This window comes from Ruditapes philippinarum, unplaced genomic scaffold, assembly GCF_026571515.1.
Source record: "Ruditapes philippinarum isolate M1 unplaced genomic scaffold, ASM2657151v2 ctg11383_1_1_1_1, whole genome shotgun sequence".
In the NCBI taxonomy this organism is placed as follows: Eukaryota; Metazoa; Mollusca; class Bivalvia; order Venerida; family Veneridae; genus Ruditapes; species Ruditapes philippinarum.
This window is the reverse complement of record NW_026861871.1, coordinates 3,861-29,680: the sequence shown is the minus strand read 5'-3', so window position 1 is coordinate 29,680 and position 25,820 is coordinate 3,861. Positions and strand designations below refer to the sequence as shown.

At 31.8% G+C, this 25,820-nt stretch overlaps 2 protein-coding genes and 1 long non-coding RNA gene across 3 annotated transcripts; 2 read left to right on the top strand and 1 right to left on the bottom strand.

The window, feature by feature from the left end:
* Positions 1-1,258: 1,258 nt before the first annotated feature.
* LOC132717184 (xylose isomerase-like) lies at positions 1,259-7,268 on the top strand (the record flags this gene model as incomplete). The annotated part of the gene is given in 14 exon segments (XM_060700608.1): positions 1,259-1,335; positions 1,513-1,585; positions 1,800-1,941; positions 2,147-2,284; positions 2,592-2,701; positions 2,931-3,026; positions 3,710-3,793; positions 4,165-4,220; positions 4,338-4,408; positions 4,713-4,818; positions 5,419-5,521; positions 5,714-5,793; positions 6,161-6,235; positions 6,608-7,268. Coding segments are annotated over 14 exon segments (1,295 nt in total), but the record flags the coding sequence as incomplete, so codon positions are not given.
* Positions 7,269-9,945: 2,677 nt separating this feature from the next.
* LOC132717183 (probable serine/threonine-protein kinase clkA) lies at positions 9,946-13,443 on the top strand. The gene is made up of 6 exons (XM_060700607.1): positions 9,946-10,148; positions 10,300-10,500; positions 10,804-10,919; positions 11,480-12,114; positions 12,905-12,933; positions 13,335-13,443. The coding sequence occupies exons 1-5, from the start codon at positions 10,005-10,007 to the stop codon at positions 12,907-12,909; spliced, it is 1,101 nt and encodes a 366-aa protein (XP_060556590.1). The 5' UTR covers positions 9,946-10,004; the 3' UTR covers positions 12,910-12,933; positions 13,335-13,443.
* A 10,845-nt stretch (positions 13,444-24,288) lies between these two features.
* LOC132717182 (uncharacterized) lies at positions 24,289-25,380 on the bottom strand. The gene is made up of 3 exons (XR_009623918.1): positions 25,352-25,380; positions 24,970-25,005; positions 24,289-24,383 (listed from the first exon to the last, which is right to left on the bottom strand). It is a non-coding gene; the product is annotated as an uncharacterized LOC132717182 (long non-coding RNA).
* Between the last annotated feature and the right edge of the window lie 440 nt (positions 25,381-25,820).

The following is a 25,820-nucleotide window of genomic DNA, read 5'->3' as shown; positions in this document are numbered from 1 at the left end:
TTCTTAAATGGCAAAACTTTAATATCGCACAGTACCTTTAAGGAGGCAAGCCGCCCCCAGAGTGATCAAATTTGGTATTTTTTGGGTTTCATTATGTGACACTTAAAATAAATTCATGTATTTGAATGTGTATGTATTTGACGCAAATAGTTATGATAGTTTTAAAGATATGGCACACACGGAACAGTTACCTTTAACTCTAAAACGGTAAATATTTACGCCATCAGGAAGAACATGGTTATCATGGTATCTATACTAATTAATTAGCTGTATATTGGACTACTATCGTTACACGTCAAAGGTAGCACTATCGTTACACGTCAAAGGTAGCACTATCGTTACAAGTCAAAGGCAGCACTCCGCGCTAAATTTCAAGTTCTTGCCGTCAGTGTCCTATAAGTAAAAAGCCCGATATTTCTAACCCACTACAAAATTAACATGTATAAAGAAAGCACATTTTGTTGAGAACAAATTTATAATAGCATTTTCCATTTACATTAGTCAGGCAGTTCCAAAAACTGGGAATCATTCCGAAGAAGCCCACAACTGGCTACAGAAACCCGTACAGGCTCTCTTCGCCTTGAAGAGTTTAGAGTATTGCTATTGCTAAAAGTTTGTGCCCGCCCCCACCCAACCATAAAGAGATTGGATTTCCTAAAACATTTTTTACAAAACATGGCCATGTTTTCAAATTTTCAAGAGTGCATATTAAATATCACTAAAACTGAGAATGCATTTAAAGACAACCATTCATTTAGGTCAAGAATTGTCACTATGTCCAAGAAACCCTCCTTGGTCATTTGAAACTGTGGCTATAATTAGTATGATGTGCAGCGCAACAATCATTTCAGTTTTAAAATCAAGTTACTTTTCCGCAAATGTTGCTTTTTGTAAAGCTACAAAGTTTAATTAATGCCTAAAATAACCGGATTCCACAAGAAATATTACTGACAATTATGTTTAAATCTACAAATGTTATGTGAAACAATTTTATTCCCTTGTCTATTAATGCTGACGGCGTTTCCTTATGAAAGCCTGCACAATACTCTTTCAGCATTTCAGTGGAATATTTACACGAATAAAACGTATCAAACTTTGTTACTGTTCAGATATTTTGACGTTTCTTTACAGATTTATAGCTCTTTGTAGGAACATACTAATCGTATAATTTTCGTTTCTTACGAAACTTTCAATATCGCTTGATTCCTAAATATGCATATGACTAGTATACTAGTACTTCTTTTCTTTTAAAATTTAGGTATAGACAAGATCCCTTTTAAACAAGATGCTGGCCCAGCAGAAACTATGATGTATAAACATTACAATCCGTCTCAGGTAAAATGATTGAATGTATTGAAAAGTCTATGACGATTTTATTATTAACTTGTAAGCAGTTTACTATTATACAAACATTATTTTCTGACATAAGATGAAAACAAACTTGTATCATCATTATTTCGATCATCATTAACACTTCTTAGTGTAGATAATTTTCGTGTATCATAAAAACAGGTTGTTATGGGACGTACAATGGAAGAATGGCTGAGATTTTCTGTCTGTTTTTGGCACACCTTTAGAGGAACAGGTTAGCAAAACTGATATACTCAAGCTATTTCAATGAACTTATATTCAAATTCCTGCTTTTATTTTAAATATAATCTATGTACGTATAACATTAAACTTTAACATGCTGTTAATATTCCTGTACGTTTTTTGTGTGTTTTGTAATAACCAGTTTTTTTTTACAAATTAAACTTCATGGAATAGTATACAAAATAGTTATGTTTAATGGTCAACAGGTGCGGATCCGTTCGGTTTCCCTACTTTGATTCGACCGTGGGACGATGGCAGTAACACAATGGCAAATGCGCGTAGGCGACTTCGAGCCGGGTTCGAGTTTTTCACAAAACTTGGTGTGAAGTACTGGACATTTCATGATAGGTTAGTTGTATGTATAAAACACTAATTACTGTATAATTATGAAAAATCAACATAAAATCCTTCACAAATATCTTTGCAGTAAGTTAATTTGAAGTTTAGCACGACGGTATATTTTAATTTATCCCAAAGTTAGTAGTATGCTTTATGAAAAATAATTCAAATATTTGGATCTAAATTAAACCAAAACAATACATTTTATTTACAGAGATATTGCACCAGAGGGCGCTACCCTGGAAGAGACAAATAAAAATCTCGACGAAATCGCTGACCTTGCCCTGGAATTACAGAAGAAGACAGGGGTAAAGTTACTCTGGGCAACATCTAACCTGTTTGCACACCCAAGGTACCGGTGTAAAGCTTTAACTTGTTATGCTTTCTACTTAAAATATGGTAAAATAAAGTCAATGCGAGTGTCATACCAGATATTTTATATTTCATCGCGCACATTTGTTTCTTTCAAGTAGTTGTATTCGTTTATTGTTAGGTAATCATTTTTAAGGCATTGCAAATAAACAGTATGGTATTGCAATGACAGCCGCTAGATTTTCAATCATACATATATGTTTGCAGAAGGATAACAATTTTTCATTTTCTTTTGCAATGGAAAACTGTAAGGAAAGACCAAACAAAGTACCATATTTATAATACAGATATATGAATGGAGCTGGAAGTAACCCGGATGCTCGAATCTTTGCTTATGCTGCAGCACAGGTCAAGAAATGCCTGGAAGTTGCCAAGAGACTTGGAGCTGAAAACTTTGGTGAGCATTATTGTTTTTAGCCAGATATATGGTACATATGGTATTACAAGCCATTAGATATAATTACAAATTTGAAAGTTCTAGAAGAATAAAGTTTGTTTTCAATGTCGTAGAAGTAAACGACATCTTTTTAAAATGTATCTAAAAGCTAAAAAATCAATGTTGATTATAAGCTAACGTTACCATACAATATAATATAATAACATTCATCATTTTCTGTGATTTTCAGTATTTTGGGGTGGACGTGAAGGCTATCATACTTTATTGAATACAGACATATTACAGGAGCAAAATCATCTGGCAAACTTCTTTAGAATGGCTTCAGGTAAAGCTCACTTTTATGTTAAATGTCTCGAGTTTAAACAACACTTGAAGATCCTGTATGTTGTCCAACACATACGTGAAATTATATATATATATATATATATATATATATATATATATATATATATATATATATATATATATATATATATATATATATATATATATATATAATTATTATTCTTAAACAATTTCCAAACATCCAAAAATATCTTAGATATGTACTGCAAATGTTTATGCGCATTATAAGCATTATAAGTAACATTAAAATATACATGTATGTATTCATTTCTTATTGAAAAAAATTTGATTTAAACTTAATCGGAAATAAATTTCTAATTAGCTCCCTTTATTTACATGAAATGTAAATTCTTTAACGTAGATTCTTTACAAATAATGCTTTTTGGAACTTACAATATTGCTATATCTTCAATTGAGCATCATATTTTTATATTAAATCATTAAAAATGGATTTACAGGATTTTTAACTTCCTAAGGATTCATTCATATACAATCGGTGATACCATGTCCCACCCATGGTCCTGTGTTCATGGGTGTTGTCATCGGATGTGTTCCGATAACGCCGCATCCTCAAGCTGATCTTTGCAGTATCAAAGTTTAACTGTTAAAAGCAATTCATTACATGACATTCAAATGCATTTAAATGTACGTTGTTAATTTCAGAGTACAAGAAGAAGATAGGATTTACTGGCACATTGCTTATTGAACCAAAACCAAAGGAGCCATCAAAACACCAGTATGATTATGGTAATATTACGTTCATATCGGAGCAGATCTGTCAAAATACCATTCGTTTTTAACATGCAATATATTCCTTAATTTTTCTAAAATAAATTTTTATGTAAGAAAATTCACATTTGTCACATGTCATATACAAATACGTATTAATGGCGACAAACTGTGCACATATGTAAAATATATGGAAAAAAGTCATCCCTTGGAAGGCCTCCTTTTAAATGATAAGCCTTCTTTGGAATGATACGTTATGCTGTACAATATCATAAGGATTTAGATAGACAACCGCTTCCGGACATGGTGCGAACATATTGTAATTGTAGTTTAGTGTATTACAACGTTTGTTTTTGCTAGAACTTCACACATAATTGACATATTTTCAGATGCTATGACAGTTATTGCTTTCTTGAAAACATATGGACTTGACAAGGAGTTCAAGGTAAGATGTTTCTTGCGACAACTTTCTTTGTTCACTTATTGAAATATCATCACTTTTTTGCCCTTCTATTGTTTTTTATATATGATTAAAGCGCGTGTGTTTTGGTTTTATTTCCAGCTTAACATTGAGCCTAATCACACTACACTTGCTGGTCACGGATATGAGCACGATGTTGCCATGGCATCTGCGTAAGAATATTTATTTATTTTCAATGTAACAAGTAATCGTAAAACTTATTGCACATTTTCCGTAAGTAAATCATGTATAAAACCGGATTCATTCAAATCATGTATGATTAATTTTGTTGCTGTGAACTGGATCTTACCAGATCATGTATTGAAAAAAAAATAGTTTTACTCATTTTAAGAAATATGAATATTACAACCATCAGCTTAATAATGACAAACATCAGGACCATCACTTGGTTCTCATAAATCATAGTTATTGATGTGGAAATATATGCAATATTATAATCTTGTTTTTTGGGCATAGATTTGGCATGTTGGGCTCAGTTGACTCGAACACTGGTTCACCTGATCTTGGATGGGACACTGACCAGTTCCCCATGGATATCAAAAACAGTACACAGGTTATGAGAGTAAGTATATTATTATCAAATTGAAAAAAAAGCCTAACACTGTGTAAACTTACCGTATTCGTGGTTTTCGTTTCGTAAAACAAAATTTATCCGGTGTAGAAAAAAAATTGTTCTTTTCTCATGATAATTATTAACAAGAATTCTATTTAAAGCTGATTTATGTGACCTTAAAATAAAAATACATCATCTGGTGTATACTGTAAGCTTTTATTATCTCATCACAAATGATTTCATTAAGATGTATCCGGGTTATTGCTACAACAAAATGTTAATCAGACTCTAGACCACCAAGAGTAAATAGTTACCTTTTAGAACCATATTAACCCGTAACCTGCTATATATCTATAATTTATCTGTACAGCTTTGAATTTGAAACAGTTCATTCAAAGTCCAAGGGATATCAATATCAAAATACAAAAGTTAAGCTGCCAACGGTATAGAGCCTGGTCAGACTGCGTGGATGTACAGGCTGGCCTGGCTCTATACTGGTGGCAAAGGCTGATCACTCCTTGTTCCAGCAGGGTAAGGGTTACCAAACAAGTTATTTACTTTTTTTGTACATCAAGATAACACATTGTTATTGTTCTGTGTTTATTTCAGGTGATTTTAGAACAAGGTGGATTAGCACCCGGTGGTCTTAACTTTGACTGTAAAGTGCGCAGAGAGTCAACCAATCTCAAGGACATGTTTATTTCACACATAGGTATATATACCTTAGGTCGAAATGTAAATTTACTGTTCTGTTAAATAGATTTGCATGAAATTCCAAATGAAGATTCTTTAACAAGTCCGACCCTATAGGCTTTGGTAGGCCAGTTAGAAAGTACTGAAATTGTATTCGTAAGTGTTTTCGGTATTCACCTTTATTCAATGATGATCTGTTCTTACATTTTAGGTGCCATGGATTCATTTGCAAGGGCCTTGAAGTGCGCGGCGAAGATCAAAGAAGAAGGGGTATTTGCGCAACATGTCAAGGTATGGCCATTTTACATTTAATTACTCAATTTAAGAGTAATCTGTAGCAGTATGTTTTTATTTAAGTCTCATCAATGAACACATAAAAGTTACAATATATGCTTATAAAGTCATGATAAATATGTTTATTGCCACTCCATAATTTGGATTTATAAAGACTGACATAATTAAATTTACATACATAAAATGCACCTTATAGTCATATAACATTTCAAACAAATATGTAACAATATTCAAATGATGAAATTGACCCGCTGAAATCTAAGAAAAAAATACTTACCGAATATAATAATCATCTTGATATCTTTTAATGTTAAAATTTAAATAAAGATTATATCAGTTCTGTCATCTTTGCTATGACTTACAGGAACGGTATAGTTCGTATAGCAGTGGTATAGGACAGAAAATTGACCAAGGAACGACATCATTCGAGGAGCTAGAGGTAATATAATCTCACTGGAAACAATAATAAGAAAATATAGTGATCTTATATTGCCTGATTTCAGAATGTTCTATATTTGTAAACTTATCTGAAAACAAAAAAGAAGAAAATGTCAACGATAATTAAAACTTAAACTTGAACATATCACACGAATATATGGGCACCATAGCATGCCATTAAACAGATGTAAAACTTTCCTACTGCCATTTTAACATTTTATAGAATGCATACATGTACTTGTATTTACATGTATCAGATGTCTTACATATTTATCATTTTGTGTAACAAAAATAAGCTCGCTATCTGGAATATATTTGCTTATGCATGAATTATACAGCAAATTTATTAACTGCATTTACATTTTATCTTTAGAAATACACCATGGATAACGGCGAGCCCGAGGCAGCTTCCGGTCAACAAGAACATTACGAGACCATGATGAATTATTATGTTTAACATGGAAACATTTCAACGTCAAAATCACGCAGTGTCACGTCTTACAACGTAATAACAATATCTTACAATGCAATGTTGCATCATCTTAGTTTTACACACAACTGAAAACATTCATCTTAATAAAGAAGGCATGCTTGAATATGATTGAAGCAAGTAAAAATCACCCATGTATAATTAATTGCAAATGTATATTTCTCACAATAAGGCGAGCTTGAATATAAATATACAAATTATATACACATTTCCAAGTAGGTTCAGTGGAAATTCTTGTGTAATATGTTGCAATAGTTTTGATGACATTCATAAGTGATCCAAGAACGAATTAAGAATAAGGTTAAAATTTACATAATGCAAACTAATCAAATGTATGTATGTAACACGAAACAGAAGCATTTTATAGTATAATTTTATGTTAAGAAGGTATATACATATTAGGGTATTATATCAAAATGTATGTAAATAGGGAAGTAGTCATCTATTACCACATATATGTTAATGTTTATATAAAATTATACATGCATACATTATATTACAATATTCGTACTATATAAAGATTAAATTGCTGCTGAAATGAAAATATTGATTGTTTTAAGTGGCATTTTCCTCCAGGGAGCGGGTTACTCCTCCATAGAAACCTCTTAATTCTTATTATCAAAAATAAAGATTATATACATGTATGAATTCGAAGGCCAAACAGATGTGTGAATTGGCCTGACCCTCTACTATAAAAATGTGTCCGCCGTTTCCCCTACCCTTGCAATGTTTATTTAAATGCCGTTATGTCCTGATCAATATCATTTTACATTGATAATGAAACTGCATAGGCTACACTTTTTTTTATCTGGTAACAACATTGAGGTTACTCTAATTATAATAGAAATGAGCTCTGACATGACAAAACCAACATAATGGGTTTGCGACCAGCATGGATCCAGACCAGCCTGCGCATCCGCGCAGTCTGATCAGGACCCATGCTGTTCGCTTACAAACCGTATAACAAGTATAGAGAAACTGATAGCGAACAGCGGCTCAAATATAATCATATTGTTTGCATTTGTATGAAATGTCGTTACCACCCAGATAACTATTATATTATTAATATATATTTACGTTTCTTTTGACGCTTGATTTGTCACAAAGTCAATATACTTTTTTATATATAGGAATTTCTTGGATCGTCAAATGTATTTATTAAAATTGATTTGTAAACTATATACTGAATGTATGCGGCAGAGTCTCTCCAAACATAAAATATTGTACTCGCTTCACACTAATATTGGCAATTGAATGAAATATTCACAATAAAGGAATTGCATGGTATAATAAAAGGACTGCTTACTCGACAGATAGACCAAATGACGCTATGAACACTACTACTTCGACCAATGTAGTTCAACATTATTTGACAAATTCTATTAAAAAAATAAGTAGATATTATTTTTACTTTTAAAATTTGTAACATAGTGCTAAGCATGGTTCTCGGTCAAGTGCTTTGTAATTAATGTCTTCAAAGGCGTACCAGTCTTTGTTATTGTATTACTGTTCATTTGAACTAAAGCAGTTCACTACTCAACAACGACGCCAGTTGATATCTTATTTCCATGGAGAAACGCTCAAAATCTACTGACACGTCCTGCATTGACATGCAAATTATGTGAGTAAGCTTTTCTCATGTACTTTACAGCAACAATTAATATATACTTAGGGCCTGCAATTTAAAATACATCACGGAAAAGTAGCTATCAAACAAAAATGCAGAATATGCTGTTTTGATAAATATATGCTTGCCATGATTTGGAATATGCAATTTAAATTACATTGTTTAGTCTACATCATGTTACTAATTTTGATGAGTCTGATATGAAAAGAGAGTTAAAACACTAATAAAAATTTAAACCACAGAAGCCTTCTCGAAAATCAAGCGAATATCAGGATATTGTATTAAAGTCTACAAGAAATATTGAGAAGAGAAATGTTTTGTTTAAATCATTGCATTATGATAGTGATATTATATAATATAGAGTTACATGAAAGGAACTCCATGCACTAAGGTCCAAAAACATAAACACTTAAAAATTGAATTGAATACAGAAAAATATGCAAAGGATAATTAAGAAACATACTGGTACGAATTAATTGAAAATCGTATTATTGTGCAATTTTTAGCCCGAGTTGAGTGAAGAGCGTTGCAACGCTTTTCAATTTTAGATACGATTAATCATCCTGGAAAAACGGAGTGAGAGAATGATCGGAAATGGTACACCAGACCTACAACAAATGGAACATTTATCTAAAAAAATCATGCCCAGTCCCGTCATGTAAAAATACCCCAGTGGATGGATAGATAGATTCTTTTATTCCTCCAAATTTGAAGAGTACAAAAATATTGATCAACCAACTTGTTGTTTTGTTGTTTCAAACTTATGAATACTACAAGTAATCATATGAGGGTCTTTAAATAAATGTTTTCATATTATTATGTTTTATTGTTGTTGTTATTATTATCATGTCCACCTAAATAAATATCTGACAAAGGAAAAATGTTTGGTTAAATAATACTTTTGAGATCTGATACCGATATCATACATAATTAAAAGATAGCAATGTATGTTGAAATAAACCAGAATATGTTCTAGAACTTCTTAACAAAAGACATAAGTCAACAATATAAGATATGTTTGAATGCGTGATATACATGTAGTAAGTAGTTCAACATAACTTGGAACGTTTGCATCTCATAGCTGCATCTTTGTAATTAGAGAATTGTTGAATTTTAATTAAAGTGATAAATTTCATTTTAATTGTGACACTAGGTCATTTACGCTCAATTATAAAAGAAATTATTGCAATATTATATACAGTAGTGTTCCATTTCGAGTCTACTGTCTCGAACATACTAGTTATTAATTAAGTCATATGAAGATATGTTATTAAACAATACTGAAATGAACGTATCTATCTAAATCAACTATACTTGGTTTGAAGTTTCTGCATTTTATTTAAAATAATTTTAAATCATTCGACTTCATGTACAAAATATAGCCTTAGAATACTATATTCGGTAGTGCTGAAAACTAGTAAACAGAAAAAATGTAATATGTTATATTGCTTCAATTAGAATTAATTACCATTTAGAAATTTCCATAATAATGTTATTTTTATACAATGTTCAAGCTTATAAATGTTAAAAAAGCATTTTGTATTCACTTTGAAATATGAACATACGTATATATAAGACTGTCCTGATGAATGTTTCTAAAGACACCCTCGACATTCCTTCTGTACGTTGTTGGTGATTTCTCAACGGGTAATAATGTTGGCGGCGCAGTTTTCTCTCGTATTATTGCTGGTAGTTGGGGCACAATGTGAGAGTGCTGAAAGATATATGGAGTATATTGTCGGCAGACACAACAACTTCAGACAAGGATGGTTCAACGGAAGAGAATGGGACAGAATGGTATGTTGTTTTGTTTCTTACCTTTAATTATATATGTTTTTATGTCGTTTTTCATAGTTTCAACATAAAGCGAAAATGAAATTAAAGACTGGTTTATAAAATAACGCAAATAGTACATAGTTTTCTCTGAAACATGCTTGATATGTTGTAGGAATGGGACAGTTCTCTAGCAGAGGAGGCAGACAGACGTATGTCACAATGTAACATGGGTAACGGATATTACAGCCGTGGTGAACACTATGCATACTATAGCGGCGGTGATCATTATTACAATATCCGCAGAACCTTTAACGATTGGTACAATGGAATGTCACAATTTGACTGGAAAAACAATGAGGGAAATTTCTATCAGGTATAACACATGAATATATTCACAAGAAAAATATTTTCGACTATATCAATATCTGTTATCTAAAAAGAGAAGATTGGTGTTCCAAACTATACAGAACCTCCGATCCGGGTGGCGAGGATTATTTCACTTCAGTCCATTGGCAAGTTTAGCAGTATATTCATTTTGGACGTTTTATCAGTTAAACATTTTGTTATTAATTTGATTTTTAATACCTATAAAGTGATACGTGAAGTTATCAATTTTTTAAAATTTTAAATGTAGTCGTCAATCAGAATAGTCAATTTCTGTGTTTTTATAATTTAGATGGACTGGTACAGGAGTCGTTCAGTTGGATGTGCCATGAACTGGTGCCCTTCATTTTATGCCAATGGTCAAAATTACCAGAACATGTGGTTCTTTGGATGCTTTTACGATCAAATGTAAGTATTACCTATTCAAAATAGCATTATACTAAATCTTTCTTTGTCAAGTCAAACTTAATTAATTGATTACAGATACAGTCAAAGAATATTTATTGAAACGAGAGTTATTGATTACTTTTTTCGAAGTAGATTACAAAATAAAAACAATTATGACTAACTTAAAGTTTTTTAACTCTCACCATTTACACATTGATGGGCAAAATGTAACATACACGGTGAATTCCCCGCTTAGTGTGAAATTACTCATTAAGTGGTGCGTTTTATATCTAAAGTCCTTAGTCTGAGAACAAAAATATTTCGACCTGAGGCTCTTGCTATTATATTTACGAGAACAAATTTCGTTAGGGCCTAATATGTATTTAATCAAGAAATCAAGATACAAATGTTTACTGAAACAGTCCTAATGTATTACTTAATCAGTTAAATGACCTAGGACTTATGATATACTTAGAACATTCTATAGTACTAAAATTCTGTAAACTATTTTAACTTTACTAATTTGGTAAAGAAGGCATATACCTTTCAATTGACAATAACACAAGTCAAAATTGTTGAAGGGAGTACAACGAAAATGATAATGAAGAGTTCTTTGGTGGTAACAACTGGAATGGTAATGATTTCAATGGTTGGTATGGAAACAACTGGAATAATGATGGTTTCAATGGCTGGTATGATAACAATTGGAATGGAAATGGTTTCAATAGTTGGTCTGGAAACGATTACATGAACAACGACTTCTATAACAATGGTTATTATATGAACTACAATAATGGGTATGGTTATGGTGATAACTTCTACAATGGCAATTATTACATGAACAACAACGGTTATGGCAACAATGACTACTACTGGAACAGGGGATATTACCAGAATGGAAACTACGGAAATAATTACTACAGTAGAGGTTACTACATGGATAATTACAACAACAATAATGGCAATGGCTATTTCTACAACATGAATTATCCTTACTATAACAACTGGTACGGTAATGGTAATTACTACAACAGAGGTTACAACTGGAATGGTAATGACTACAATAATGACTACTACTATAACAGAGGTTACTACATGAACAACTACATGAACAACGGGTATGGAAATGACAACTACTACTACAACAGATATTACATGAACAACGATTTCAACAATGACGGCTATGGCAATTTCTATAACAACATGGGATACAAAAGTAAGTCAGACTTTCTTTTAGAATATAGTTTGTACCACAAGAACATTGGACAGAATGGTGTGCTATTTTATTTCTTACCTTTATAGTTACTTTCTTAAGTCAAAAGTTACTCATTACTGGTGGAATTAAGTACCGCTCAAGTCGGTTCTATGGGGGCGTGAGGGATGTTGCACTTTTTCATTATCTCGCATGTACAAACTCAATCAAACCGAGTCTGCAATTTTCATGTAATTTTGCTGTTTTAAATGCTTACGAAGGATCACCTTTTTTCAGATATTTATACATCACAACTGCAAGTGTCATGCGCTGTGTGACAGCCGTACAAAGTTGCCCCGTACTTCACTTCAGTGTTGTGATATTTTTCTGGTACATCGGGATCATTGAGTCCAGCACTTTTTAGTGTTGAAAACTGAGTACCGCTCAAGCCGGTGCCAGGGTGGGGCGTGAGGGATGTTGCACTTTTTCATTAACACTTATGTACAGACTCATTCAAACCGAGTCTGCATTTTTCATGTTATTTTGCTGTTTTTAATGTTCCCGAAGGATCACGTTTTTTTCCAGATATTAACAAAATGCGGAAATGGAATCCTTCTTAGACTTTGTTAAACAAATTAACTATCAGATTGCTACTTAAAATTTCACTATGATTACGTCATTAAAAAGTTCGATTGAATTAGATGAATGGCATTTTATATCAAGTTTTTTTTAAAGATTTTATGGTCAAGAGTATTAAACTCTTACGAAAAATAACTATAATACATTATATGCTTTATTTTTCATTTCATTGCAGAGTGAAGCAGAGCGATTATTGATAAAAAGGTAAGTACGAATAATTTGGATGATGCTAAAATGAAGTTAAATATCAAATGTAATATAATCGAGCTAACAATAACAAGCTACTTTTTTATTTATTGCCTTTTAACACGATAAAAAAGAAGTATCTAAATACGTACAACAACTGCATTAGCGCATGAGATTCGTATATTTAAACGGCGATGAAAACAAACGTTTATTTTAATTGTTTTAGCCATGTGTCTTTAACTTGGAAATGATACTAGATTTTATACTTGTCAATGAAAAGCCTTCGTTTGTGTTAATATTTTACATCACAGTGACTGAAGTGAGACAGATATTCTACAACACTCTGCATCTAAATAAGAGCTTTCATGGTCACATTTGTTATATGTTTTTATATTTCGTGTTTTTGTTTGTCATTTTAGGAAACTTTTCAAAACGGCCGGACAGACACGGACACTGGAAAAGGTTAAAAAAAAGTTCATGGATATTCATGTTAATTTATTTATAATAAACATTGAGCATTAAAATTAATGGTGTTTTGTTTGATTTTATAACAAATGAAATTCACAGCTTTAACCACACAAACACAACGACTCATATCGCAAAATGATAACATTACGACCTCAAGAGAAAATGGTTACAACCATTAATATTGAGGAGAATAGCTACTCTGATTGTAATTGGACTTCAAATGAATTTTAACGCTAACGGTACTTAACAGAAACTGTTCAATGTAGAACATATCTTCTTTATCAAATAAAGCTCGATATTTCTTTAAACGTAACAAGCTAACAAAGAGGAGAATAAGTGGCGCATTTCTGCTTCATCTGAAAAGCTAATCATAAATACAGTGATATGTATTTTGCCAAAACTATGATTGTGCTCCATAGCGTTTTTAGAGAAAATTATTTTGTAGACCAAAAAAGATTAAACACAAGAAAACACTTTACATATTATACATGTATATATTATAACACAAATGTATTTTAGTAAAGAGGGTCCGTAACAAACAAATATCGAAGCAGCTTATCTCGTCGTCTGTTTTCAAATGAGCCGTGTCACGACAAAACCAACACGATCAAAAGCTTTGGATATATCACAGAACACAGCTCTTACTTCTTTGCCATCATCAAGGGCTTTACAAAATGTGTTATATATAGAGACAAGTTGGTTAGTCGTAGAGTCGTTTGGAACAAAACCAGATTGCAATGCAGTTATTGTGTTATTTGAGACAATGAAGTTGAAAATGTGTTTGTGTATAATTTTTTCTAATTTTTTACTAACTGTGCTGAGGAGTGATATTGGTCTATAGTTAGAAACAATTGTTGGGTCTCCTTTCTTATATACTGCACAGACATTGGCAAGCTTCCATTGTGACGGGACTTTTGAAGTTATAATTGATTTATTAAATAGACGACATAGAGGTACAGCAAGTTCTCCTGACAGTTCCTTGAGAATTCTGTTATTAATATTATCAGGCCCTGATGCTTTACCTACACTTAGTGTTTTTAGAGTGTCCTGAACCTCTTCATATGTAATATGTATTATATCAAGATGATTATTGTTATTATTATTATGATTAATATCAGAGTTAGGGACAGGTTTATTCTTATCATCAAGTGAGGATTGCAATTGGAAAAAAAATATTTAGTAAGTTTGCCTTTTCAGTGTCAGATGTCAACAAGTTGCCATTGTCATTTAATATTTTAACATTACTATTTACTGCTGGCCTAATAAATTGTTTGAGGATTTTCCAGTAATCTGATGTGTTTAGATTTTGATTTCTTAATTTTTCCGACAGTTTTTTGATATGTTCAGATTTAGCATTTCTAAGTAAGTGAGTTGTTTTGTTTCTTAATGTTTTATATTTATTCCAGTGTTCTTCATTATTTGATTTTTTAGCTTTATCATACGCTCTTTTCCTTTTTCTTATACATTTTCTTATTTCGTTATGCATCCATGGAGGATCTGATTGTCTAATTGTTACTGTTTTGTTTGGGATGTGTTTCTTTGATAATGATATAATTGTCTGTGTTATATTGTTTGCATAGGTATCAATATCATTATTTTCTAGAGAATCCCAGTTATATGCAGCTGCATCACGCCTCATATTGTCAAAATTACATTGGTCATATTTCCAGACAAGACGTTTAAATGATTAGCAAAGGATCCCTTTATATTGATCCTTTACATACTTTACTCACTAAATACTTTTTTCGCCATGAGTAATGATTGAAACACCTCCATTAAAAAATATATATATATTTTTTTTTTAATGTGAAGCCTGACCGAGACTCAAACCTGGGACCCTCGGAATACCGTACTGCGGCTCTACAGAATAAACTATCTGGCCGCCTACATTAACTACCTCCCCTCCCATAATTAGAGAACAATTCAATACCGTGACATAATCATTTTCGGGATTTGGGATTCGAACATAACACAACTTTGGGTCTCCTGAAGAGTTTTTCAACATCATTTTTACCCCATCTTACTACTATGTTTACCTTTTAGCCCTAATTGTTCTGGAATTTCATTCATTAAACCCATTATCAGGAGATAATTTGGTTATCTGTTACTTGTCATTGTGGGAGGTCTGTAAAAATCTGTACGACAAGATTTTCAAAATAGAACATGTCCTATCCCTTACATCTTGACATAAGGTTTCCGAAATCAAGAAATAGTAGCCTTCACACATTAAGATTTGTCTGTACATCTTAGTTTTAATTGGTGTTGTACTTCAAAATCCTATCGTCTGTTGAGGCCTTTAACTTTTATTCTTAGAGTGTAAAAGAAAATATCAAATAGCTAATATAGATATATAGATTTTAAAGATCATTACATATTTTTGTACAAAAAAAGATTGCAATGTCCTTCTAGACACATTCTGCATATGAAATTTATAATGTTATCTCTCCCCAAAATAATTACATGGAACAGCCTGATCAGTCGGAATGACCAGTGGAGTAAATTAGTCATGCACAGATGTTGGGAAAATGCTGGTCAATGAGTTTTATCAGAGCTCTGATCTGTGTAGCGTAAAATCTCAGTGGATGTAGTATTTACTTTCCAAAATAAAAGCAATATATATTGCACTGTTTTTGTTTTGTTTATTTATTTATTTATTGTTATCAAAAAAACATGAATTCTTAGATTGCAAGCAATGCAATCCCATCTTGATTATTATAGTGTCTGAATGATTGAATCACAGACTTTAATTAATTTATAGTTAAACTTAAAGCCTGTAATCAAATGGATATTATTTCATTGTACATAAACTTCATGTAGATTTATTTAATTAATAATATGTATTTAACAATCAATTCATTTACGTCTTAAGCATAGACATTTTTTCTGAGATACCCTTTTCCAACTACATGAAATGTATAAAGTGTGAAATTTCAAATCATTTACAATAACTTGTATTAAAATAAATGATGATTTTATATTTTCTTTGTAAATTTACAATATTGAGCTGAATATATAAAGTAAGATTTCTTGTTGTAATTTTTACATGTTTTTTCCAGCATACTTAGAGAAAGTTTAAGACATTTCCAGCATCAAAAAAAATCTAAGTTCCACTTTCCATGCTACATGGAAGTAAAGTCCATGGTTTTCCAGGCTTTTACCACAAATGTCCAGCTAATTTCCAGCCTATTCCAGCAATGCTGGAAATGGCTGGACAAAAAAGTCCATATAGCATGGAAAAAATACCAATTCTCCATGAATTTCCATGAAATTCCATGCTTTTCCATAGTTTTCCAGGGTTTACCAGCCTCTCTTCCAGGCTTACGCTGGAAAATCTACACCCGGGCAGTATTGTGATATGTATCATGACAGAAAAAAATGGCAATGCACAGCCCTAGCAAGAAGGTATGTTGTAGTGCTAACTCCCTTGTGATCTAAAAATGATTCCTTAATTGAAACTCTGCCACATTACTAATTATAACTATTTTTGTCTTAATTCATATTAAATTTTATTATTAATATAAATATTAATTAAAATATAATATGGCAGCATGTGCAGTATTGATATTGTTCACTCTCTGTTTTTGCTGCAAGTGATTATTATAATACGGTACATGTATTTCTGTCATGGTAAGAAACACTGCCATTTATTATGAAAGATTTGGTATGGACATATGTAAAAATCGGGTGTACTTTTACTGATACTTCAGTCTGTTTCTGTATGAGTTTTGTTTTTAAGTTTTGGATCTAAACATATTTTTGTGGATTCATTGTATATTAAAATTAAAACTGAAAGGTAATGTTTATAATTCCTTCTAACCAAAGTCCCTCCCAACTCTCCATAAAAGAACGTTAAAATCGCAAAGTTATAATAAAAAACACCTTTTCCATCAAGCACTAGTCTTGTTTAATGAGGAGTAACAAAATAATGAGCACGCATACGCATTATGTAAATAGGAGGAGTCCATTAAATCGTCATATTTAACAAATAAATTTAAAACATAGAGTTGAGTTACAGCACTGTATGGTAAATATTTCGGCAAAATTTAAACAAAATAGAGCGATTTCATTGGCAGAGAAACTTTGGCGAACTGTAAGAAATATAAGCAGGACATAATCTTCATCACATTAAACCTGACAGTTACAACAAGACCACAGCAAATTAAGCCAGGGCAATTTATAACATTTTATGTGTCAAAAATTAAAATAATCTTTAAAGAAGGAAACAGACTTTGAATTCATGATCTTTTTCAAAACATGTTTCATATTAAATATCCTCATGATAACAAACAAGAGCTGTCAGTGCTAGTGCTTAACAGTAAAAAAACCTTGATAATGTAAAAAAATTTTAAGTTAACAAAAAGGCAAATTTTTTTCTTTAAAACCATGTTACAGTTAAAGGGAAGAGAGTCTTGAAGAGAGTCCTATTATGCTCTCAAAGAAGAGTATAAAATTTCAACTTGTTTCAAAGCAATATCTGAGGTGGTATGCAAACTTAAATGTAAATTCTAAGTCGAAAAAGGGGCATAATTCTGTCAAAATGCTTGATACAGTTACCTCCTCCTGTCTTCAGGTTGGGGTCATGATGGTGAACAAGTGTGCAAAATTTCAAAGCCATATGTCAATGGACTTTGAAAATATTTGAGGTATTACAAAAACTTTTACATAAATTCTAAGTCGAAAAAGGGGCATAATTCTGTCAAAATGCTTGATACAGTTACCTCCTCCTGTCTACATGTTGGGGTCATGATGGTTAACAAGTGTGCAAAGTTTCAAAGCCATATGTCAATGGACTTTGAAAATATTTGAGGTATTACAAAAACTTTAACGTAAGTGGTTAATTACGCCGACGCGGACACCAACGCCGACGCTCGGGTGACTACAATAGCTCTACTTATTCTTATCAAAAAGTCGAGCTAAAAATTGTAACAAAACAGTTTTATATTCAAGTTGTAAAGCTACATCATGATTGAACTTTTTTTTCTGATAAGATATTATACTGAATATATATTTCTGAACTCTGAAGAATGTTTGGAAAAATCATAATATATTAAAGCATAAAAAATCCATATTGGGATTTCAACCACTTGCCTAATGACTGTTAAATATTTTACAGTATGTACTGATAATTTACTTAAAGAGAGTATTCTCCCTTGAATAAATATTTTTTTAAATGACTATGTGCAACCTAAAATGACTTAAACTGAGGGCCTGATTTCTTGTATCCCGAGTTAACATTTCTGAAAATAGTCTCTTAATTTTCTTCCAGCAGTTCAATTATTATTGAATATATTGAAATTTACACATATATAATGATCAACTAAAAGTAGCATGAATATAATTATTACAGTTTAAATATCCTTCCTTCAGTTTAAAAGATAACAGAGCACATAATAACATAATACATTATAAGCATATAATCTGAGAAAATGAAAAAGTACATGTAAGACATGCTATATGTCTTATGAAATGTTTTACTCCAGGGGCAACTGTTCAGGATCACCGGTAAATGCTGCGTACAAATTCTATTTTAATTTTGTTCCGATTTTTGCAGTTTCTGAGAGATTTCATTTTTAAAATCTACTGTTGCTTCTATTTTCTTACTTTGATTCATAGCTCCAGATAGCATGCGTATTAGCGTAAAATAAAATGTAAAGTCTTTGAACTGAACTTTGTTTAGGTGGCTCAATATTTAAAATGTACAGGAAGAAGGAAGATAATTAAGATATTGCAAAAAATATGTGATTTAGTGTCGGAGTTATCTCTCCAACCAGTAAAGAGAAATAATTACTTCAAATATAATTGTTAAAAACTTACATTGATATTGCACATTTAGAAAAAGGGAAATAATAATAAACATTTCATTTTCAAATTAAAAAAAGGTCAATTAAAGGTCAATGTCACATCTAAATTATTCAATCTGTTTGTTTGGTAGGAAGTCTTATTTTGTCAAATCCACAGGGAAATCTGTCATTTTTTATTAAATCTATTTAAACAAGGGATACAAGTCGTGGCCTCGCACTACCAGCACGGGTTCGTAAAATGCATTCACACGTGTAAACTGCATAAAATATCCTCTATTCCATCAAAGTTACTGTAGAAGTTAATATATGAACGAGTCATTACCCAAGTTCTACTACAAACACTTCATTAAAACCTGAAAGATTGCAGGAAATAGCTAACATTTCAATATTTACATTGGCTGTCAAATTGTCGTCCATTTTGCAGGTGTGTTTATGTTCCGAGTATTTTCATTGGCTGATGAAAAAACCGCTATTCGTCGCGGCTATATGCCGTTATTATCCGGATTATTATCATTCATTAGCCAATGAAATTGACAGTTACTAACAGAAGTTGGATTTACGCATTGGAACATACGGGCAACTACAAAATGGCAGCTGAAGTTTAAAAATATCAAAACAAACAAGAATTCCTTGATTTATATGTAGCAGAAGTTTATGATTGCATCATTGCTGGTGGTGGGTGATTGATATTTATGTGATAACATGATTAAACTCTCTCATATGAGTATAACTTTGCATAAAATATAGTTTTACATGTGTAATTTTACATGCCGAAATTTTACGAACGTGTGTACAAATGAAACACGAGAGCTTAACTTTTAATATTATCTTGTCAATGTATCAAAGTGGGACATTTTTTTATAATAATCGATTCTTTCATGAAAGACCATCAATCAGAAGAGAACAATATTGTCGTATAATGCCTTTTATTTACTTTTTTATGAATTGACCAATTTTGAGTTGTATCCCTTGTTATATTATATATACAGTGGGAAAGGAAAAAAATGACAGAATCCCCTGTGGTCAAATCTACTTGGTAGAAAAAAATGTGAGAATCAATCTTAAACAGTTAAAGAAAACTGTACCGTTGCTTGTCAGTACTGCAGCATTGAAGTAGAACTACCTTTAGTGGGTTTGGAACTTTTTTGCAACAGAGACACACTGTGCAAGAAGCCAATAATCAGCTGATAATGTCTTTCTGCCTTTTCTTCTTTTTCCTATGTGCACGACATGTTGTTGTTTTTCCAATTTTGTGACTTATTGCGGGAAAACCGAAGAACAGTGAAATAAATAGTTTCCAACATTGACTTCTCTATATTTTGATTTTTAATAACATTTAATCAATTAATGTATAAATATTAGTGTATAAATACAAGACAAATCAAATTATTTATCTAAGAACAAAAGTTTCTGGAAAATTTTAATTTTATCTCTTTTTTTTACACAAATTACTCCGCTTGTATTAGGTTTAATAGTACTAATTTAGTTCTGTCTCATTTTGATGTAGGATGAACGGTAGTAAATTAAATTTGCTAAAGATCTAGTTTTTATCAAAATAGAAATATAACATTCATAAATTTCTGACACTTGCAGCACATAGCCAGGCCCAGAAAGGAATTACTACCCATGATTTGAAGTGACATATAAACCGCACATAACAAATAGAAAAGGACTAGGTAGTACATGACAACAATGAGATTAATGAGTAGAGTTTGTTTTTAAAAGGAAACACTTTTCACAGTAACAACAAATGCAATAAAAATGTAAAATACTTGTATAATTACAAACTAGATCTATATATTTGACATTATAACATGTATATAATCATCTGGGCGAAAGCCCGTTGCTTTTCCTTAGATACAAATGTAGGCTAGATAGGCGTTGAGGTGCAAAGATTTTGGATTCACATAATTTTATGATCAGAGTATCACAAGTTCCCACAGCACTTCCATGTGGCAAATCCAAAATTACACAAAAGGGGCTCTGAATCGATCATCTGACTTGCTGGAAGTATATGTAATTAGGTGAAGGTCAAAGTTTATACTACAGCATGACATACCTTTTAATCCTGGGAGGGTTTTTTTTAAAGTAGAACTGGTTTACAAGCATAACAACTAAAGGTTGTTTTCTAGGTAAGCACTTTGGATTTTATTTTATAGAGATTCTTTGAGAAACAGCAGTAAGACAATCTCGTGACCAGTAGTTTATACTGTACCTACAGTGGCATGTTATTATCAAGTCTAAAGCAGATAGATAATCAATGGTAGGATCATTGAGATGTGATCATAAGTTAATCTTATCATGCAAATACTGAAAAAACATTCCTATGGCATTTTAAAACATCGATATGTTAAAATCACCCAGAATAACTAGAGGCTTTAATGTACCAAACATGGAAAGAGTTTTCTCTGTCTGCACAGTGGCAAAAAGCAGAAAAAACACTTTTTTATTTATAATCATAATACCCCAAATTTGCATTTCACTCTTGCAATATTCGGAAAGAACAAATACAAGATTCTGGGAGCTAAAGCACCCTGCAAGATTTTTAAATGCATCATTGACATAAAATAATTAGTTATCCGCGTGGAGGTCTTTCAAAATGTTGATGTACTACACACTGGTCATTGCGTATTAAATGGTATCACTGTATCTGATCAGAAGTATCATTATCGTTTTCGAGTAATCTAGTTTCCGCCAATCCAATAATATCACAAGACAAAAAACCCTGATCATGTGTCGTATTAATGAAACGCCCATTTAATGACATCAAATGTACTATTGTTGAGTAATGACATACTATTGTTGAGTGCAACTTTAAAACACACACACACACTAACACACGCACGCATCCAATCACCATTTATAGGTTTAATTGACAATAATCTCCAACTGCGAATAATCTTACACCTCCAAATGGATTATATGTGTCTTTTAATTCTTGCAGCCTCTGATTTATGAACCTCATCATAGTATTACTAACCACTGAAATTTCAACCGATTTTGACATCAGAATAATCTCGATACTTGGATATGAAAATATTTAGGCTCTCACATGTTAATGTTTAGTCGGACTGTTTTGTACTTCTGCTTGAATGCGGACGAAATTGCTAGAACAATTTATATTGAAAGCTGCTTTTCAGTATATGCAGACAACATTACTTTTATATCGTCAGTATTTTCTCCTTCTTTCAAAATTAAGCATTCCTATATAGAGTTTGATGTAATGTTCCTATAGCAGCACATTTACCTACGCCAGCACTATCTATTAGAAAGAAATGATTACAAAAAGTGCGTCTTTTGTTTTTATCAAGTGAACAACGTGATTGTAAAAACTCTTTCTGTTTTGAGTTCAAAGAACGCAGAAGAGCTCTGTTCTCTTCATCTGGTAAAATATTTCATTAGAACTGTTTGTACAGGGATCTGGAAATGGAACATCCAATTTCTATGCCAATATCAAAAACTGATTTGTACAGATGAAATGGAAACATCCAATTTCTATGCCAATATCAATAATTTCTCTTTGTTCACTAATTCAAAGTCTGGATTGAAATAGATAAATATTTCTGATTCTACTGGCTTCTTTCAGGCACATTTTAATGCTTCCACTTGCTGACAGTTCCACGGGCAAATGTTATCGTATGCATTGCAATTCTGCTACAGCCATATTTCTTGCTAATTCTAACTCATCTACATGAATGTTCATGCCATGCGCACTTTTCATTTACAGCATTTGGATTGATTCATACTGTTCTTTACAAAGACTGTCAAAAATCGCAGAAATAATGTGCATGTAAAGAAAACAGTCTGCGACGTTGCTGCAAGCTTACGACCTCAAAAACATTCGTACGAAAACGTCCTTCCGGCTCACCGCACAAAACCAAGCGATTCTTTTCAAAAATTCGTTCGTACGGGCTGCCTTAGGGCTGAATGTGATTAGAGGCGTTACGCAACGGTGGGCTGAAATATAAATTTCCCCCACTCTATGGGCACGTATTATGTTAATCTTAGAGCATGGACCATAAACGCATGAGCTTTTCTTCACAGAAAGTGATAGCCTTGTCTGCATTATATATTATGTATCATAAATAATGTAAAAACCTTAAAAAGAAGATAAAATTTAAAACTTGAAGTTTAACATTAAGTCACCGTTTACATATCTAAATGATTTATTTTACCGAAACCGGTGCTTGGGTTTAGAGTGAAGGTGGAGGGAACAGAGCGAGTGTGCGCGGTGTGGTGGACAAAATCAAGCGATGAAACTGCCGTCCGTTTTAGTAATAATTTATTTCACCAAATTAATCTGCATGATTTATTAAAATAACTACTAACACAAAATATGTAATGTATGAATAATCATCTTTTCGTTGACACATATTTTTTTTCGCATATTTTAATGTTTTTGAGGAGTTAAATACTTATTGCCATTTAATTACTTAAAACAGGAATCCAGATCATCACATAAATAGCCTTTATTTATTTCAAATTAATAAGAAAACTTGATAAAAAAGCGTGATAATTAAGTTAAAAATCATGTCATCATTAGGGCGAAACTTTCCTTTGGGTAAACTTATGTCGTATGGCCTTTTAAAAATCCAGCTTGCAATCTCTGACATTAAAAGAACAAAACATAATATATGCGAGACATCAAGATGTAAAATAAATAATATAACGTGATGAAAGGCTATGAGGTATACTTTAAAGTGGTTGTGTTGCAAGAAATACTGACAATTATTCTGTGATTTGTTCTTGTTATTTTTGCCAGCTAATATTATAACTTGTGCGAGGTCCATGCATCGTGGTACCTTAACTTGTTTAAAGGATTTCTGTTGTTTGCTGACGTAACTATGAAATGTCCTACTTTCTAACAGCTTCGAAATTTTATTTTATTAGGGCTTTTAATTAAATATAATGCTTTGCAAACATTTGTGCAAAAGTAACTGGTTATGCCAATTTTAGTTTTACTTAGTTCAATGTCAAATCACTTACTTAGGACAACGTATAATTACATATTATATCTATCATTTTAACGCCTTGTCGTAATAGTACTTCTCATGGCCACGTCCACTAATCTTTGCCCATGGATAGACAACAAAACAAAACCAAATGTCAATGCTCAACGTTATTGCAAATAAAAACATGAATATTCATGAAAGATAAGAATCTTTCCCGTATCCGTATCCGGCCAGTTTCAATAAGTTCCTGTAACGATAAATTAAAAAGAAAATACATATATAATGTTATAACATTTAAAAACACACTTTGCCTCAGAAATCCATATTATTTTATCTTTAGAAATGTCAAATATGCGTTAATTATGTTGTAACACAGGATTAAGAGTATATTAGATGTTTGAACAACTGAAAAGAAATGCGCTCAATGTGCAGTATTGTATAAGAAAAATAGCAAAATGTAAACAAAATTGACTTCCATACAAAATACTCCTTCACTTTGAGTATATCTATTGCCAACGTAAAGGCTGGTAAATCTATTGAGCAAGTTGGTAATTTTTTGAAAACCATAACAAGATGCGAAAAAATAAAAAATAAAATAATCGACATTGAAGGTATGGACATTCTAGGAGCAAAATAAAATAAAATAATAATGTTAAAAGTCCCTTCCCGAATATTCAAAGATGTTCCCATAGTTGAAGGTTGTCCCTATTTAAATGTCTCGTCTCTCCCTATTTTCAAGAAAGACTTACACCTTAAATGAAATGTGTATTTACATTCGAATAACTCAGTACTATAACTTATAATTAAAATTGATCGTTGTTTTAATATCATACCTCATTTGACAATTTGGCACAATACCACGTATCACTCTGCAATGATATAAGATATGATATAATGTAAACACGTTACAAGCTTACTTTTTGTTATTGCTTTGTCCACTTAGAATTAAATTAATGTGTAATCATATAGTTAAAAGTGATACAATAGCAAATTTTTTAAGGGACCTATACTATATTAAATGTTTGATCGCTTTTGAAAACCAGTAGAGTAAAGGGGAGGATGTAACACAGAAAATCAGTATTTACTTCGTTTATATTTAAGTGTTCTTGTTCCTTTTTCTCGGCTTAGTCGGCTATGAACCTATAAAGTTATGTTTGCATTTTGATTAATGGCAGTATATACAAAATTCTTTGGTATTCCCGAAGACAAACTTACTTTTGTATCCCATGTTGTTGTAGAAAATTGTCATAAGCCATTGTTGAAATCGTTTGTTCATAGTAATATCGTTGTAGTAGTAGTTGTCATTTCCAACCCCGTTGTTCATGTAGTTGTTCATGTAGTAACCTCTGTTTATAGTAGTAGTCATTATGTAGTCATTTACCATTCCATTGTAACCTCTGTTGTAGTAATATCCCCCATACCGTACCATTGTTATAGTAAGGAAATTTCATAGTTGTAAAATAACCCTTACCATTTTTTGTTGAGTAATTACATGTAGTAACCTCTTGTTGTAATGTTTCCGTAGTTTCCCTTCTGGTAATATCCCCTTTCATGTAGTCATTGTTTTCATAACCTTTTTTTGTTCTGTAATAATTGCCATTTTAGAATTTTAAACCCCCATACCATTATTGTAGTTCGTAATAACCCTTGTTTTTTGAACGTTGTTCAGTAAACGTTTTAACCC

Bases quoted from the DNA above. Each gene is read 5' to 3' on its own strand.
- LOC132717183 (XM_060700607.1), top strand. From the start codon at position 10,005: ATGTTGGCGGCGCAGTTTTCTCTCGTATTATTGCTGGTAGTTGGGGCA. The intron at 10,501-10,803 runs GTATAACACATG...TTTATAATTTAG, and splicing joins ATGAGGGAAATTTCTATCAG to ATGGACTGGTACAGGAGTCG. The intron at 10,920-11,479 runs GTAAGTATTACC...AAATTGTTGAAG, and splicing joins GGATGCTTTTACGATCAAAT to GGAGTACAACGAAAATGATA.